The sequence below is a fragment of the Catharus ustulatus genome, chromosome 37, assembly GCF_009819885.2.
Source record: "Catharus ustulatus isolate bCatUst1 chromosome 37, bCatUst1.pri.v2, whole genome shotgun sequence".
Taxonomy (NCBI): Eukaryota; Metazoa; Chordata; class Aves; order Passeriformes; family Turdidae; genus Catharus; species Catharus ustulatus.
In genome coordinates, this window is record NC_046257.1 from 1248448 (window position 1) to 1267474 (window position 19027).

The window sequence follows — 19027 nt, forward strand, 5'->3', positions numbered from 1 at the left end:
GTTTATTTGGGGTTGATTTTGGGCAGTTTTTTGGGTTTATTTCGGGTGAATTTTGGGTTTATTTTGGGTTTATTTTGGGCAGTTTTTTGGGTTTATTTGGGGTGAATTTTGGATGAATTTGGGGTTTATTTTGGGGTTTATTTTGGGGTTTTTTGGGTGAATTTTGGGGTTTTTTTGGGGTTTATTTTGGGCAGTTTTTGGGTTTATTTAGGGATGAATTTTGGGTTTATTTTGGGTTTATTTTGGGATGAATTTGGGTTTATTTTGGGGTTTTTTGGGTTTATTTTGGGGTTTATTTTGTGTTTATTTTGGGTTTGATTTGGGTTTATTTTGGGTTTATTTTTGGGATAATTTTTGTGTTTAATTTTGGGTATTTTTTGGGGTTTATTTTGGGTTTATTTTGATTTATTTCGGGTTTATTTTGGGTTTATTTTGGGTGGTTTTTGGGTTTATTTTGAGTTTATTTTTGGGTTTATTTTGGATTTATTTCGGGTGGTTTTGGGGTGTTTTTTGGGTTTATTTTGGGCAGTTTTTGGGGTTTTTTGGGTAGTTTTTTGGGTTTATTTTGGGTTTATTTTGAGCGGTTTTTGGGTTTATTTTGGGTTTATTTTGGGTTTATTTTGGGTTTATTTTGGGTTTATTTTGGGTTTATTTTGATTTATTTTGGGTTTATTTTGGGTTTATTTTGAGTTTATTTTGGGCAGTTTTTGGGTTTATTTTGGGTTTATTTCGGGTGTTTTTGGGGTTGATTTTGGTTTTATTTTGGGTTTATTTTGGGTTTATTTCGGGTGTTTTTGGGTCTCCCGCAGGCGGGGGCGGCTCCGGGCGGAGAGAAAACGGCAGCGCCAGAGCCCCGGTAAGGAATAACCCAAAATACCCAAAAATAACAAAAAATAACCCAAAATTATCCAAAATAACCCAAAATGACCCAAAACTGACCCAAAAAAACCCAAAATGTCCAAAAAATACCCCAAAAATATTAAAAAAAGACCCAAAAATATCAAAAAATGACCCAAAATATCCGAAAAATATCACAAAAATACCCCGAAATATCCCAAAAACGACCCCAGGTGAGCCCAAAGTGACCCCAGGTGTGCCCAGGTGAGCTCAGGTGAGCTCAGGTGTATCCAGGCCCTCCTCAGGTGTGCCCAGGTAACCCCCAGGTGTGCCCAGGTGAGCTCAGGTGCCCCCAGGTAACCCCCAGATGCCCCCAGGTGTATCCAGGCCCCTCCCAGCTACCCTCAGGTAACCCCCAGGTGAGCCCAGGTGATCTCAGAGTGCGCCCAGGTGAGCTCAGGTGTATCCAGGGTGCCCCCAGGTGAGCTCAGGTGTGCCCAGGTGTGCCCAGGTGAGCTCAGGTGCCCCCAGACCCCCCCAGGTGAGCTCAGGGTGCCCCCAGGTGTATCCAGGTGTGCCCAGGTAACCCTCAAGTGAGCCCAGGTGATCCCAAAGTTCCCCCAGGTGCGCCCAGGCTCCCCCAGGTGATCTCAGGGTGTCCCCAGGTGTGCCCAGGTGAACTCAGGGTGTGCCCAGGTGTATCCAGGTTCCCCCAGGTGTATCCAGGTAACTGCCAGGTGAGCTCAGGTGATCTCAGGGTGTGCCCAGGTGAGCTCAGGTGACCCCCAGGTGTGCCCAGGTGAGCTCAGGGTGTGCCCAGGTGTATCCAGGCCCTCCCAGGTGTATCCAGGTGACACCCAGGTGTGCCCAGGTAACCCTGAGGTGAGTTCAGGTGATCCCAAAGTGCCCCCAGGTGAGCTCAGGTAACCCCCAGGTAAGCTCAGGTGTGCCCAGGTGTGCCCAGGTGAGCTCAGGGTGCCCCCAGGTGTATCCCAGGTGTGCCCAGGTGCCCCCAGGTGCCCCCAGGTGTCCCCAGGTGTGCCCAGGTGCACCCAGGTGCCCCCAGGTGTGCCCAGGTGAGCTCAGGGTGCCCCCAGGTGCCCCCAGGTGCCCCCAGGTGCCCCAGGTGCCCCAGGTGACCCCGCCCCCCAGGTGGGAAGCTCTACATCGACCCCCTGACGTACGAGGACCCCGAGGTGGCGCTGAGGGACTTCACGCAGGAGATCGACGTCACCTGCGTCACCATCGAGGAGGTGATCGGCGCAGGTGAGGCGGCACACCTGGAACCGGAGATTTTGGGGGATTTCAGGGGATTTTGGGGCGATTTTTGGGGATTTTGGGGGGATTTTTGGGGGATTTATTTCATTTTTGGTGCTGTTTTTTGGGATTTGGGATCTCACAGGTGAACCCCACCTGTCCCCAGGTGAGTTCGGCGAGGTGTGGGCGGTTTTGGGGTGGATTTTGGGTGAGTTTATTTGGTTTTTGGGTGGTTTTAGGTAGGTTTTAGGCAGGTTTTGGGTAGGTTTGTTCCATTTCTGGTAGGTTTTGGTGTAGTTTTTTGGGATTTTGGGATCTCACAGGTGTCTCACCTGTCCCCAGGTGAGTTCGGCGAGGTGTGGGCGGTTTTGGGGCGGGTTTAGTTGAATTTTGGGTGGATTTTGGGTGGATTTAGGCAGGTTTTGGGTGGGTTTGGAGCGTTTTCTCTCAGTTTTGTGTAGGTTTATTCCATTCCTGGTAGATTTGGGTGTAATTTTTTGGGATTTCGAGTCTCACAGGTGAACCCCACCTGTCCCCAGGTGAGTTTGGCGAGGTGTGGGCGGTTTTGGGGCGGATTTTGGGCGGATTTAGGCAGATTTTGGGGGGATTTTGGGGTGGATTTATTCCATTCCTGGTGGGTTTGGGTGTTGTTTTTTGGGATTTGGGATCACACAGGTGTCTCACCTGTCCCCAGGTGAGTTCAGCGAGGTGTGGGCGGTTTTGGGGCAGATTTTGGGTGGATTTAGTCAGGTTTTGGATAGTTTTATGTGGATTTTGGGTGGATTTATTCCATTCCTGGTAGGGTTTTTGGGATTTTCGAGTCTCACAGGTGAACCCCACCTGTCCCCAGGTGAGTTCGGCGAGGTGTGGGTGAATTTTGGGTGAGTTTAGTTGGATTTTGGGTGGTTTTAGGCAGATTTTGGGTAGTTTTATGTGGGTTTTGGGTAGATTTATTTAATTCCTGGTAGGTTTGGGTGTTGTTTTTTGGGATTTTGGGATCTCACAGGTGTCTCACCTGTCCCAGGTGAGTTCGGCGAGGTGTGGGCGGTTTAGGGGTGGATTTTGGGTGGATTTCAGCAGATTTTGGATCGTTTTATATGAATTTTGGGTAGGTTTATTTAATTTCTGGTAGGTTTTGTTGTTGTTTTTTTTGGGATTTCGAGTCTCACAGGTGAACCCCACCTGTCCCCAGGTGAGTTCAGCGAGGTGTGGGCGGTTTTGGGGCGGATTTTGGGTGAGTTTATTTGGTTTTTGGGTGTTTTTAGGCAGGTTTTAGGCAGGTTTTGTGTGGATTTATTCCATTCCTGGTAGGTTTTTTGGGATTTGGGGTCTCACAGGTGAACCCCACCTGTCCCCAGGTGAGTTCGGCGAGGTGTGGGCGGTTTTGGGGCGGATTTTGGGTGGATTTAGGCAGATTTTGGATCGTTTTATGTGGATTTTGGGTAGGTTTATTCAAGTTCTGGTAGATTTTGGTGCTGTTTTTTTTGGGATTTTGGGATCTCACAGGTGAACCCCACCTGTCCCCAGGTGAGTTTGGCGAGGTGTGGGCGGTTTTGGGGTGGATTTTAGGTAGATTTAGGAAGATTTTGGGGGTATTTAGGCAGGTTTGGGGTGGATTTATTCCATTCCTGGTAGGTTTTGTTGTTGTTTTTTGGGATTTGGGATCTCACAGGTGTCCCACCTGTCCCCAGGTGAGTTTGGCGAGGTGTGGGCGGTTTTGGGGCAGGTTTAGTTGAATTTTGGGTGGATCTAGGCAGGTTTTGGGTGGATTTAGTTGAGTTTTGGGTGGATTTATTCCATTCCTGGTAGGTTTTTTTTTGGGATTTCGAGTCTCACAGGTGTCCCACCTGTCCCCAGGTGAGTTCAGTGAGGTGTGGGCGGTTTTGGGGCGGGTTTAGTTGAATTTTGGGTGGATTTTGAGTGGATTTAGGCAGGTTTTGGGTGGGTTTGGAGCGTTTTCTCTCAGTTTTGTGTAGGTTTATTCCATTCCTGGTAGGGTTTTTGGGGTTTTGGGATCTCACAGGTGTCTCACCTGTCCCCAGGTGAGTTCGGCGAGGTGTGGGCGGTTTTGGGGTGGATTGTGGGTGGATTTAGGCAGATTTTAGGTAGTTTTATGTGGGTTTTGGGTAGGTTTATTCCATTCCTGGTAGGTTTTGGTGCTGTTTTTTGGGATTTTGGGATCTCACAGGTGTCCCACCTGTCCCCAGGTGAGTTCGGCGAGGTGTGGGAGGATTTTGGGTGAGTCTAGTTGGGTTTTGGGTGGATTTAGGCAGATTTTGGGTCAGTTTATGTCGATTTTGGGTAGGTTTATTTCATTTCTGGTAGGCTTTGTTGTTGTTTTTTGGGATTTCGAGTCTCACAGGTAAACCCCACCTGTCCCAGGTGAGTTCGGCGAGGTGTGGGCAGTTTTGGGTTGGATTTTGAGTGGATTTAGGCAGGTTTTGGGTGGATTTAGTCAGGTTTTGGATAGTTTTATGTGGATTTTGGGTAGATTTATTTAATTCCTGGTAGGTTTTGTTGTTGTTTTTTTGGATTTGGGATCACACAGGTGTCTCACCTGTCCCCAGGTGAGTTTGGCGAGGTGTGGGCAGTTTTGGGGTGGATTTTGGGTGGATTTATGTGGGTTTTGGGTCGGTTTAGTTGGATTTTGTGTGGATTTATTCCATTCCTGGTAGGGCTTTTTTGGTATTTCGAGTCTCACAGGTGAACCCCACCTGTCCCCAGGTGAGTTCGGCGAGGTGTGGTTGGTTTTGGGGTGGATTTTGGGTGGATTTAGGCAGATTTTGGGTCGGTTTAGTTGGATTTTGGGTGGATTCATTTCATTTCTGGGAGGTTTTTTGGGATTTCGAGTCTCACAGGTGTCTCACCTGTCCCCAGGTGAGTTTAGTGAGGTGTGGGTGAATTTTGGGTGAGTTTAGTTGGGTTTTGGGTGGTTTTAGGCAGATTTTATGTAGGTTTATGTGGATTTTGGGTGGATTTAGGCAGATTTTGGGTGGATTTATTCCATTCCTGGTAGGGTTTTTTGGGATTTTGGGATGTCACAGGTGAACCCCACCTGTCCCCAGGTGAGTTCGGCGAGGTGTGGGCGGTTTTGGGGCAGGTTTAGTTGAATTTTGGGTGGATTTTGGGTGGATTTAGGCAGGTTTTGGGTGGGTTTGGAGCGTTTTCTCTCAGTTTTGTGTAGGTTTATTCCATTCCTGGTAGATTTGGGTGTTGTTTTTTGGGATTTCGAGTCTCACAGGTGAACCCCACCTGTCCCCAGGTGAGTTCGGCGAGGTGTGGCGCGGGCGCCTGTCCCTGCCGGGCCAGCCCGAGGCCGAGGTGGCGGTGAAGACGCTCAAGGGCGGCGCGGGCGAGCGGCAGCGCCGGGAGTTCCTGCGCGAGGCCGCGCGCATGGGGCAGTTCCGGCACCCCAACGTGGTGCGGCTGCGCGGCGTCGTCGGTGGCGCCATGATCGTCACCGAGTTCCTGCTGCACGGCGCCCTCGACGCCTTCCTCAGGGTGGGGACACCTTGGGGACACTGGGGACACCTTGGGGACATCCAGGGGATTGTGCAGATTTGGGGGAATTGGGGACACCTTGGGACATTGGCGGGATTTGGGAGGATTTGGGACATTGGGGACATTTGGGGGATTTGGAGTCATTGGGGACATCCAGGGGATTGGGGACACTGGGGACACCTTGGGGACATTGGGGACATTGGGGACACCTTGGGGACATTGGGGACATCCAGGGGATTGGGGACATCCAGGGGATTTGGGGACATTGGGGGATTTTGGGGGATTTTGGGGCGTGGTCGGCGGCGCCATGATCGTCACCGAGTTCCTGCTGCACGGCGCCCTCGACGCCTTCCTCAGGGTGGGGACACCTTGGGGACATTGGGGACACCTTGGGGACATCCAGGGCATTGAGGACATTGAGGAGATTTGGGGGATTTGGGGACATTTGGGGGATTTTGGGGGATTTTGGGGTGTGGTCGGCGGGGCCATGATCGTCACCGAGTTCCTGCTGCACGGCGCCCTGGACGCCTTCCTCAGGGTGGGGACACCTTGGGGACACCTTGGGGATGTTGGGGACACCTTGGGGACATTGGGGACACTTGGGGGATTGGGGACATCCAGGGGATTGGGGGGGATTTTGGGGATTGGGGTCATTGGGGACACCTTGGAGACGTTGGGAACATTTGGAGGACTTGGGGACATTGGGGACATCCAGGGGATTGGGGACATTGGGGACACCTTGGGGACATTGGGGACATTGGGGACATCCGGGGGATTGGGGACATTGGGGACATTTGGGGACATTGGGGACACCTTGAGGACATCCAGGGGATTTGGGGACATTGGGGACATTGGGGGGATTTGGGGGATTTTGGTGGATTTTGGGGGATTTTGGGGTGTGGTCGGTGGCGCCATGATCGTCACCGAGTTCCTGCTGCACGGCGCCCTCGACGCCTTCCTCAGGGTGGGGACACCTTGGGGACACTGGGGACACCTTGGGGACATTGGGGACATTGGGGACATCCAGGGGATTGGGGACATTCAGGGGATTTGGGGGGATTTTGGGGATTGGGGTCATTGGGGACACGTTGGGGACATTTGGGGGATTTGGAGTCATTGACGACATCCAGGGGATTGGGGACACCTTGGGGACATTGGGGACACTGGGGACACCTTGGGGACATTGGGGACACCTTGGGGACATCCAGGGCATTGGGGACATTTGGGGGATTTGGGGGATTTTGGGGGATTTTGGGGCGTCGGCGGCGGCGCCATGATCGTCACCGAGTTCCTGCTGCACGGCGCCCTGGACGCCTTCCTCAGGGTGGGGACACCTTGGGGACATTGGGGACACCTTGGGGACCTTGGGGACATCCAGGGGATTTCGGGGACTTGGGGGATTTGGGGACATTTGGGGACATCGGGGGATTTGGGAGGATTGGAGACGTTGGGGACATTTTGGGGGATTTGGAGTCATTGGGGACATCCAGGGGATTGGGGACATTGGGGACACCTTGGGGACCTTGGGGACGTCCAGGGGATTGGGGACACCTTGGGGACATTGGGGACATCCAGGGGATTGGGGTCATTTGGGGGATTTGGGGACATTTGGGGACATCAGCGGGATTTGGAAGGATTGGAGACGTTGGGGACATTTGGGGGATTTGGAGTCATTGGGGACATCCAGGGGATTGGGGACATTGGGGACACCTTGGGGACATTGGGGACACCTTGGGGACATCCGGGGGATAGTGCAGATTTGGGGGGATTGGGGACATTTGGGGGATTTTGGGGATTGGGGTCATTGGGGACACGTTGGGGACATTTGGGGGATTTGGAGTCATTGGGGACATCCAGGGGATTGGGGACATTGCGGACACCTTGGGGACATTGGGGACACTTTGGGGACCTTGAGAGATTGGGGACATCCAGGGGATTCGGGGGATTTGGGGGGATTTGGGGACATTTTGGGGGATTTTGGGGGATTTTGGGGCGTCGGCGGCGGCGCCATGATCGTCACCGAGTTCCTGCTGCACGGCGCCCTGGACGCCTTCCTCAGGGTGGGGACACCTTGGGGACATTGGGGACACCTTGGGGACATCCAGGACATTGGGGACATTGGGAGGATTTGGGGACATTTGGGGGATTTTGGGGATTGGGGTCATTGGGGACACGTTGGGGACATTTGGGGGATTTGGAGTCATTGACGACATCCAGGGGATTGGGGACACCTTGGGGACATTGGGGACGCCTTGGGGACATTGAGGACATTGGGGACATTGGGGACACCTTGGGGACATCCTGGGGATTGGGGACATCCTGGGATTTGGGGGATTTTGGGGGATTTTGGGGATTTTGGGGCGTCGGCGGCGGCGCCATGATCGTCACCGAGTTCCTGCTGCACGGCGCCCTCGACGCCTTCCTCAGGGTGGGGACACCTTGGGGACATTGGGGACACCTTGGGGACACCTTGGGGACCTTGGGGACATCCAGGGGATTGGGGACATCCAGGGGATTTGGGGGATTTTGGGGATTGGGGTCATTGGGGACACGTTGGGGACATTGGGGGTATTGGGAACATTTGGGGGATTTGGAGTCATTGGGGACATCCAGGGGATTGGGGACACTGGGGACACCTTGGGGACATTGGGGACACCTTGGGGACATTGGGGACATTCGGGGGATTTGGGGGATTTGGGGACATTGGTCACTCAGCACCTCCCCCAGGCCACACCCACACGGGGACTGTCCCTCACTGTCCCCTCACTGTCCCCTCACTGTCCCCAATGTCCCCAGGGCCGGGAGGGGACACTGCCACCCCTCCAGCTGGTGTCCCCTGTGTCCCCTCACTGTCCCCAATGTCCCCATGTCCCCAGGGCCGTGAGGGCACCCTGTCCCCATGTCCCCAATGTCCCCTCATTGTCCCCATGTCCCCAATGTCCCCAGGGCCGGGAGGGGACACTGTCCCCATGTCCCCAATGTCCCCAATGTCCCCAATGTCCCCATGTCCCCTCGCTGTCCCCATGTCCCCAGGGCCGTGAGAGGACCCTGTCCCCCCTCCAACTCGTGTCCCCTCACTGTCCCCATGTCCCCTCACTGTCCCCATGTCCCCAATGTCCCCAGGGCCGTGAGGGGACATTGTCCCCCCTCCAACTCGTGGCCCCTGTGTCCCCTCAATGTCCCCAATGTCCCCAATGTCCCCAGGGCCATGAGGGCACCCTGTCCCCGCTCCAGCTCGTGTCCCCTCACTGTCCCCTCACTGTCCCCTCACTGTCCCCTGTGTCCCTGTGTCCCCTCACTGTCCCCTCACTGTCCCTGTGTCCCTCACTGTCCCCTCACTGTCCCCTCTCTGTCCCAACATCCCCAGGGCCGGGAGGGCACCCTGTCCCCGCTCCAGCTGGTGTCCCCTCACTGTCCCCATGTCCCCAATGTCCCCAGGGCTGTGAGGGGACACTGTCCCCCCTCCAGCTGGTGTCCCCTCACTGTCCCCTCACTGTCCCCATGTCCCCTCACTGTCCCCATGTCCCCAATGTCCCCAGGGCCGGGAGGGCACCCTGTCCCCTCTCCAGCTGGTGTCCTCTCACTGTCCCCTCACTGTCCCCATGTCCCCAATGTCCCTCACTGTCCCTGTGTCCCCTCACTGTCCCCAATGTCCCCAGGGCCGCGAGGGCACCCTGTCCCCGCTCCAGCTGGTGTCCTCTCACTGTCCCCTCACTGTCCCCATGTCCCCAATGTCCCTCACTGTCCCTGTGTCCCCTCACTGTCCCCAATGTCCCCAGGGCCGGGACGGGACCCTGTCCCCGCTCCAGCTGGTGTCCCCTCACTGTCCCCAATGTCCCCTCACTGTCCCCAATGTCCCCTGTGCCCCTCACTGTCCCCATGTCCCCTCACTGTCCCCTCACTGTCCCCAATGTCCCCAATGTCCCCAGGGCCGGGAGGGGACACTGTCCCCGCTCCAGCTCGTGTCCCCTCACTGTCCCCTCACTGTCCCCAATGTCCCCAATGTCCCCAATGTCCCCAGGGCCGTGAGGGCACCCTGTCCCCGCTCCAACTCGTGTCCCCTCACTGTCCCCTCACTGTCCCCTCACTGTCCCCAATGTCCCCATGTCCCCAGGGCCGCGAGGGGACCCTGTCCCCGCTCCAGCTGGTGGCCCTGTGTCCCTCACTGTCCCCAATGTCCCCATGTCCCCTCACTGTCCCCATGTCCCCAGGGCCGCGAGGGGACCCTGTCCCCGCTCCAGCTCGTGTCCCCTCAATGTCCCCAATGTCCCCATGTCCCCAGGGCCGGGAGGGGACACTGTCCCCGCTCCAGCTGGTGTCCCCTCACTGTCCCCATGTCCCCAGGGCCGGGAGGGCACCCTGTCCCCGCTCCAACTCGTGTCCCCTCACTGTCCCCTCACTGTCCCCTCAATGTCCCCTCACTGTCCCCTCACTGTCCCCATGTCCCCAGGGCCGGGAGGGGACCCTGTCCCCCCTCCAGCTGGTGTCCCCTCACTGTCCCCAATGTCCCCATGTCCCCAGGGCCGGGAGGGGACCCTGTCCCCCCTCCAGCTGGTGTCCCCTCACTGTCCCCATGTCCCCAATGTCCCCTCACTGTCCCCATGTCCCCAGGGCCGCGAGGGCACCCTGTCCCCGCTCCAGCTCGTGTCCCCTCACTGTCCCCTCACTATCCCCATGTCCCCATGTCCCCAGGGCCGTGAGGGGACACTGTCCCCGCTCCAGCTGGTGTCCCTGTGTCCCTCACTGTCCCCATGTCCCCAATGTCCCCTCACTGTCCCTGTGTCCCTGTGTCCCCTCACTGTCCCCTCATTGTCCCCTCACTGTCCCCTCACTGTTCCCTCAATGTCCCCAGGGCCACGAGGGCACCCTGTCCCCGCTCCAGCTCGTGTCCCCTCAGTGTCCCCTCACTGTCCCCTCACTGTCCCCTCACTGTCCCCATGTCCCCTCACTGTCCCCTCACTGTCCCCATGTCCCCAATGTCCCCAATGTCCCAATGTCCCCAGGGCCGTGAGGGCACCCTGTCCCCGCTCCAGCTGGTGTCCCCTCACTGTCCCCTCACTGTCCCCTCACTGTCCCCTCACTGTCCCCATGTCCCCAATGTCCCCATGTCCCCAATGTCCCCTCACTGTCCCTGTGTCCCTCACTGTCCCCATGTCCCCAATGTCCCCAGGGCCGGGAGGGCACCCTGTCCCCATGTCCCCAATGTCCCCCATGTCCCCAGGGCCGGGAGGGGACCCTGTCCCCGCTCCAGCTGGTGTCCCCTCATTGTCCCCTCACTGTCCCCAATGTCCCCAGGGCCGCGAGGGCACCCTGTCCCCCCTCCAACTCGTGTCCATGCTGCGCGGGATCGCGGCCGGGATGCGCTACCTGGCCGAGGCCGGGTTCGTTCACCGCGACCTCGCCGCGAGGAACATCCTGGTGGACGCGCACCTGGTGTGCAAGGTGTCGGACTTCGGGCTGTCCCGGGCGCTGGACGGGGACAGGGACAGCGACCCCACCTACACCAGCTCGCTGGTGAGACCCTGAGACACACCTGGGGACTCACCTGGGGACTCACCTGTACAGGTGTGAGGGGTTTGGGGTCTCACCTGGTGTGCAAGGTGTCGGACTTCGGGCTGTCCCGGGCGCTGGACGGGGACAGGGACAGCGACCCCACCTACACCAGCTCACTGGTGAGGGGCTCACCTGGGGACTCACCTGGGGACAGGTGTGAGGGGAGTGAAGGATTTACCTGTACAGGTGTGAGGGGGTTTGGGGTCTCACCTGTGTGCAAGGTGTGGGATTTCAGGGACAGGGACAGCGACCCCACCTACACCAGCTCATTGGTGAGGGACTCACCTGGGGACTCACCTGGGGACAGGTGTGGGGGACTCACCTGTACAGGTGTGAGGGGTTTGGGGTCTCACCTGGTGTGCAAGGTGTCGGACTTCGGGCTGTCCCGGGCGCTGGACGGGGACAGGGACAGCGACCCCACCTACACCAGCTCGCTGGTGAGGGACTCACCTGGGGACTCACCTGGGGACAGGTGTGAAGGAAGTGAAGGATTTACCTGTACAGGTGTGAGGGTCTCACCTGTGTGCAAGCTGTGCGATTTCAGGGACAGGGATAGCGACCCCACCTACACCAGTTCATTGGTGAGGGACTCACCTGGGGACAGGTGTGGGGAGTGAAGGATTTACCTGTACAGGTGTGAGGGGCTCACCTGTGTGCAAGGTGTGGGATTTCAGGGACAGCGACCCCACCTACACCAGCTCGCTGGTGAGACACCTGGGGACAGGTGTGGTGTGGGGGGCTCACCTGTACAGGTGTGAGGGGCTCACCTGTGTGCAAGGTATCAAACATTGGGCTGGACAGGGACGGGGACAGGGACAGGGACAGCGACCCCACCTACACCAGCTCGCTGGTGAGACACCTGGGGACTCACCTGGGGACAGGTGTGAGGGGCTCACCTGTACAGGTGTGCAGGGTCTCACCTGTGTGCAAGGTGTCAAACATTGGGCTGGACGGGGACAGGGACAGTGACCCCACCTACACCAGTTCATTGGTGAGACTCTGAGACTCACCTGGGGACTCACCTGGGGACAGGTGTGAGGAGAGTGAAGGATTTACCTGTACAGGTGTGAGGGGCTCACCTGTGTGCAAGGTGTGCGATTTCAGGGACAGGGACAGCGACCCCACCTACACCAGCTCGCTGGTGAGGGACTCACCTGGGGACTCACCTGGGGACTCACCTGGGGACTCACCTGGGGACTCACCTGGGGACAGATGTGGGGGGCTCACCTGTACAGGTGTGAGGGGTTTGGGGTCTCACCTGGTGTGCAAGGTGTCAAACATTGGGCTGGACAGGGACAGGGACAAGGACAGGGACAGCGACCCCACCTACACCAGCTCACTGGTGAGGGACTCACCTGGGGACTCACCTGGGGGCAGGTGTGGGGGGCTCACCTGTACAGGTGTGAGGGGCTCACCTGTGTGCAAGGTGTGCGATTTTGGGTTGGATGGTGACAGGGACAGCGACCCCACGTACACCAGCTCGCTGGTGAGGGACTCACCTGGGGACAGGTGTGGTGTGGGGGGCTCACCTGTACAGGTGTGAGGGGTTTGGGGTCTCACCTGGTGTGCAAGGTGTCGGACTTCGGGCTGTCCCGGGCGCTGGACGGGGACAGGGACAGCGACCCCACCTACACCAGTTCATTGGTGAGGGACTCACCTGGGGACACACCTGGGGACAGGTGTGGGGGAGTGAAGGATTTACCTGTACAGGTGTGAGGGGTTTGGGGTCTCACCTGGTGTGCAAGGTGTCGGACTTCGGGCTGTCCCGGGCGCTGGACGGGGACAGGGACAGCGACCCCACCTACACCAGCTCATTGGTGAGACACCTGGGGACTCACCTGGGGACTCACCTGGGGACAGGTGTGAGGGGCTCACCTGTGTGCAAGGTGTCAAACATTGGACTGGATGGGGACAGGGACAGGGACAGGGACAGGGACCCCACCTACACCAGCTCCTTGGTGCGGGACTCACCTTAGGACTCACCTGGGGACAGGTGTGAGGGTCTCACCTGTTTATTTTTGGGGTCCCCCCCCCCCAGGGCGGGAAGATCCCGATCCGCTGGACGGCGCCCGAGGCCATCGCGTTCCGGACGTTCACCTCGGCCAGCGACGCCTGGAGCTACGGGATCGTCATGTGGGAGGTGCTGAGCTTCGGGGAGCGGCCCTACTGGGACATGTCCAACCAGGACGTGAGTGGCCAAAAACACCCCAAAAACATCCCAAAAAACCCAAAATGGCACCCCAAAATCACCCCAAAATCACCCCGAAATCTGGGACCCCAAAATCACCAAAATCCTAAAAATGGCGCCCCCAAAATCCCCCAAAAACGTCACCCTGCGGCCCTACTGGGACATGTCCAACCAGGACGTGGGTGGCCCCAAAAACACCCCAAAAATCACCCCAAAAAACACCCCAAAAAACACCCCAAAATCACCCAAAAAAACACCCAAAAAACACCCCAAAATCACCCCAAAAAACACCCCAAAAACACCCTGAAATCACCCAAAATCTGGGACCCCAAAATCACCAAAATAAAAAAAATGGCGCCCTAAAAATCCCAAAATGGCGCCCCCAAAATCACCCCAAAAACCACCCCAAAAACCACCCCAAAAATCACCCCAAAATCACCCCAAAATGGCGACCCAAAATCACCCCAAAATCACCCAAATGTCACCCTGCGGCCCTACTGGGACATGTCCAACCAGGACGTGAGTGGCCCCAAAATCACCCCAAAATCACCCCAAAAAACACCCTGAATTCACCCCAAAATCACCCCAAATTCACCCTAAATCTGGGACCTCAAATTCACCAATATCCTAAAAATGGCGCCCCCAAAATCACCTCAAAATCCCCAAAATGGCACCCCCAGAATCACCCCAAAATCACCCTGAAATCAGCCCAAAATCTGAGACCCCAAAATCACCAAAATCCTGAAAATGGCGCCTTCAATATCACCCAAAAAACCCCAAAATCACCCCAAAATCACCCAATATCGGGGACCTCAATATCACCCCAAAAACCCCACAATGGCACCCCCAAAATCACCCCAAAAAACCCAAAATCTGGGACCCCAAAATCACCAAAATCCTAAATATGGCGCCCCCAAAATCCCCAAATGTCACCCTGCGGCCCTACTGGGACATGTCCAACCAGGACGTGAGTGGCCCTAAAAACCCCAAAAACATCCCAAAAAACCCAAAATCTGGGACCCCAAAATCACCCAAAATCTGGGACCCCAAAATCACCAAAATCAAAAAAATGGCGCCCTCAAAAACACCCAAAAAACCCCAAAATCACCCCACAAACTGCAAAATGGTGCCCCCAAAATCACCCCGAAAATCACCCAAAATCTGGGACCCCAAAATCACCAAAATCCTAAATATGGTGCCCTCAAAATCACCCCAAAAACCCAAAAATGGCACCCTCAAAATCACCCCAAAAATCCCAAAATGGCCCCCCAAAAATCACCCCAAAATCACCCAAAATCCTGAAATGTCACCTTGCATCTGGGACCTCAAAATCACCCCAAAATCACCCCAAAAAAACCAAAATCTGGGACCCCAAAATCCCCAAATGTCGCCCTGTAACCAAAAACACCCCAAAAACATCCCAAAAACATCCCAAAAACACCCCAAAAACACCCCAAAATGGCGAGCCAAAATCACCCCGAAATCATCCAAAATCTGGGACCTCAAAATCACCAAAATCCTAAATATGGCGCCCTCAAAATCACCTCAGAAACCCCAATTGGCACCCCCAGAATCACCCCAAAATCACCCCGAAATCACCCCAGAATGGAACCCCCAAAGTCACCAAAATCCCCGAAAAATCCTCAATTGTCACCTCACGTTTGGGACCCCAAAAATCCCCAAAATGGCGCCCCCAAAATCCCCAAATGTCACCCTGTGGCCCTACTGGGACATGTCCAACCAGGACGTGAGTGGCCCCAAAAAACACCCCAAAAAACCCAAAATGGCACCCTCAGAATCACCCCAAAATCACCCCGAAATCTGGGACCCCAAATTCACCAAAATCCCCAAATGTCACCCTGCGGCCCTACTGGGACATGTCCAACCAGGACGTGAGTGGCCCTAAAAACCCCAAAATCACCCCAAAATCACCCAAAATCTGGGACCCCAAAATCACCCCCAAAACCCCAAAATGGCGCCCCCCAAATCACCCCAAAATCACCAAAATCCTAAAAATGGCACTCCCAAAATCACCTCAAAAACCCCAAAATGGCGCTCCCAAATTTACCCCAAAATCCCCAAATGGTGCCCCCAAAACCATCCCAAAATCACCCCGAAATCACCCAAAATCACCCAAAATCTGGGACCCCAAAACCACCAAAAACCCAAAAATGGCACCCCCAAAATCACCCCAAAATCCTCAAATGTCACCTCGCATCTGGGACCCCAAAATCACCCCAAAATCACCCCAAAATCACCCCAAAAAACACCAAAATGGCACCCCCGAAATCACCCCAAAATCACCCAAAAATCATCCCAAAATCTGGGACCCCAAAATCACCAAAATCCTAAATATGGCGCCCTCAAAAACACCCAAAAAACCCCAAAATCACCCCAAAATCACCCCGAAATCACCCCAAAAATCACCCCGAAATCACCCCGAAATCACCCAAATCTGGGACCCCAAAATCACCAAAATCCTAAAAATGGCGCCCTCAAAATCACCTGAAAAACCCCAAAATGGCGCCCCCAAAATCATCCTGAAATCACCAAAATCCTAAAAATGGCGCCCCCAAAATCACACCTGTCCCTCACCTGTGCCTCACCTGTGCCTCACCTGTCCAGGTGATCAACGCCATCGAGCAGGATCGTTATCAGTGTCTCTAACCCTCACCTGTCCCCTCACCTGTCCCAGGTGATCAACGCCATCGAGCAGGATCATTATCAGTGTCTCTAACCCTCACCTGTCCCTCACCTGTCCCTCACCTGTCCCCCCTTACCTGCCCAGGTGATCAACGCCATCGAGCAGGATCATTATCACTGTCTCTAACCCTCACCTGTCCCTCACCTGTCCCAGGTGATCAACGCCATTGAGCAGGATCGTTATCAGTGTCTCTAACCCTCACCTGTCCCTCACCTGTCCCTCACCTGTCCCTTACCTGTCCCAGGTGATCAACGCCATCGAGCAGGATCATTATCAGTGTCTCTAACCCTCGCCTGTCCCTCACCTGTCCCCTCACCTGTCCCTCACCTGTCCCAGGTGATCAATGCCATCGAGCAGGATCGTTATCAGTGTCTCTAACCCTCACCTGTGCCTCACCTGTCCTCTTTACCTGCCCAGGTGATCAACGCCATCGAGCAGGATCGTTATCAATGTCCTGTCCCCTCACCTGTCCCTCACCTGTCCCAGGTGATCAACGCCATCGAGCAGGATCATTATCAGTGTCCTGTCCCCTCACCTGTCCCTCACCTGTGCAGGTGATCAACACCATCGAGCAGGATCGATATCAATGTCTAACCCTCACCTGTCCCTTACCTGCCCAGGTGATCAACGCCATCGAGCAGGATCGATATCAGTGTCTAACCCTCACCTGTCCCTCACCTGTCCCTCACCTGTCCCAGGTGATCAACGCCATCGAGCAGGATCGTTATCAATGTCTAACCCTCACCTGTCCCCTTTACCTGTCCCAGGTGATCAACGCCATCGAGCAGGATCGTTATCAATGTCTAACCCTCACCTGTCCCCTTTACCTGTCCAGGTGATCAACGCCATCGAGCAGGATCGTTATCAGTGTCCTGTCCCCTCACCTGTCCCTTACCTGCCCAGGTGATCAACGCCATCGAGCAGGATCGATATCAATGTCTAACCCTCACCTGTCCCTCACCTGTCCCTGTTTACCTGTGCAGGTGATCAACGCCATCGAGCAGGATCATTATCAATGTCCTGTCCCCTCACCTGTCCCCCCTTACCTGCCCAGGTGATCAACGCCATCGAGCAGGATCATTATCAATGTCCTGTCCCTCACCTGTCCCTCACCTGTCCCCTCACCTGTCCCCTCACCTGTCCCTCACCTGTCCCTCACCTGTCCCAGGTGATCAACGCCATCGAGCAGGATCATTATCAGTGTCCTGTCCCTCACCTGTCCCTCACCTGTCCCTCACCTGTCCCCCACCTGTCCCTCACCTGTCCCTCACCTGTCCCTCACCTGTCCCAGGTGATCAACGCCATCGAGCAGGATCATTATCAATCTCTAACCCTCACCTGTCCCCTCACCTGTCCCTTACCTGTCCCAGGTGATCAACGCCATCGAGTAGGATCATTATCAATGTCCTGTCCCCTCACCTGTCCCCTTTACCTGTCCCAGGCGATCAACGCCATCGAGCAGGATCATTATCAGTGTCTAACCCTCACCTGTCCCTCACCTGTCCCAGGTGATCAACGCCATCGAGCAGGATCGATATCAATGTCTAACCCTCACCTGTCCCTCACCTGTCCAGGTGATCAACGCCATCGAGCAGGATCATTATCAATGTCCTGTCCCCTCACCTGTCCCTTACCTGCCCAGGTGATCAACGCCATCGAGCAGGATTACCGCCTGCCGCCGCCGCCGCGCTGCCCGCCACCGCTGCACCGCCTGATGCTGCAGTGCTGGCAGCGCGAGCGCGGCGCCCGCCCCACCTTCCCTCACCTGGTGCGCGCCCTCGACCGCCTCATGCGCCGCCCCGAGAGCCTCCGCGCGCCCGGCCCGGACCCCCGCAGGTGGGGACAGGTGTGGGGGGGGTGGGCGCGCCTGGGGGAGGGGTGTGAGTGCACCTGGAGCGATGGGGAGGGGTCTGAGTGCACCTGAGTTGGTGGGGAGGGGTCTGAGTGCACCTGGGGAGGGGTCTGAGCACACCTGGATTGATGGGGAGGGGTCTGAGCGCACCTGAGTTAATGGGGAGGGGTCTGAGTGCACCTGAGTTCATGGGGAGGGGTCTGAGCACACCTGGGGGAGGGTCTGAGTGCACCTGAGTTAATGGGGAGGGGTCTGAGTGTACCTGAATTGATGGGGAGGGGTCTGAGTGCACCTGGAGGAAGGGTCTGAGCGCACCTGGATTCATGGGGAGGGGTCTCAGCACACCTGGGTTAATGGGAGGGGTCTGAGTGCACCTGGGGAGGGGTCTGAGCACACCTGGGTTGATGGGGAGGGGTCCCAGCACACCTGGATTGATGGGGAGGGGTCTCAGCACACCTGGGGAGGGGTCTGAGCACACCTGGATTAATGGGGAGGGGTCTGAGCACACCTGGATTGATGGGGAGGGGTCTCAGCACACCTGAGGGAGGGGTCTGAGCACACCTGGATTAATGGGAGAGGTCTCAGCACACCTGGACTGATGGGGAGGGGTCTCATCACACCTGGATTGATGGGAGGGGTCTCAGCACACCTGGATTAATGGGGAGGGGTCTCAGCACACCTGGATTGATGGGGAGGGGTCTGAGCACACCTGGGGGAGGGGTCTGAGTGCACCTGGGTTAATGGGGAGGGGTCTCAGCACACCTGGATTGATGGGGAGGGGTCTCAGCACACCTGGATTGATGGGGAGGGGTCTGAGTGCACCTGGATTAATGGGGAGGGGTCTCAGCACACCTGGATTGATGGGGAGGGGTCTGAGTGCACCTGGGGAGGGGTCTGAGCACACCTGGATTGATGGGGAGGGGTCTCAGCACACCTGGATTGATGGGGAGGGGTCTCAGCACACCTGGGTTGATGGGGAGGGGTCTCAGCACACCTGGATTTATGGGAGGGGTCTCAGCACTCCTGGATTGATGGGGAGGGGTCTGAGCACACCTGGATTGATGGGGGGGGTCTCAGCACACCTGGATTAATGGGAGGGGTCTGAGTGCACCTGGGGAGGGGTCTGAGCACACCT

The 19027-nt window shown here is 56.2% G+C and overlaps 1 protein-coding gene across 1 annotated transcript; it reads left to right on the plus strand.

Moving 5' to 3' along the window:
* Positions 1-795: 795 nt before the first annotated feature.
* On the plus strand, positions 796-17964 carry LOC117009911 (ephrin type-B receptor 3-like; the record flags this gene model as incomplete). The annotated part of the gene is made up of 6 exons (XM_033084266.2): positions 796-856; positions 1990-2103; positions 5357-5595; positions 10891-11109; positions 13187-13336; positions 17683-17964. Coding segments are annotated over 6 exons (1065 nt in total), but the record flags the coding sequence as incomplete, so codon positions are not given.
* Between the last annotated feature and the right edge of the window lie 1063 nt (positions 17965-19027).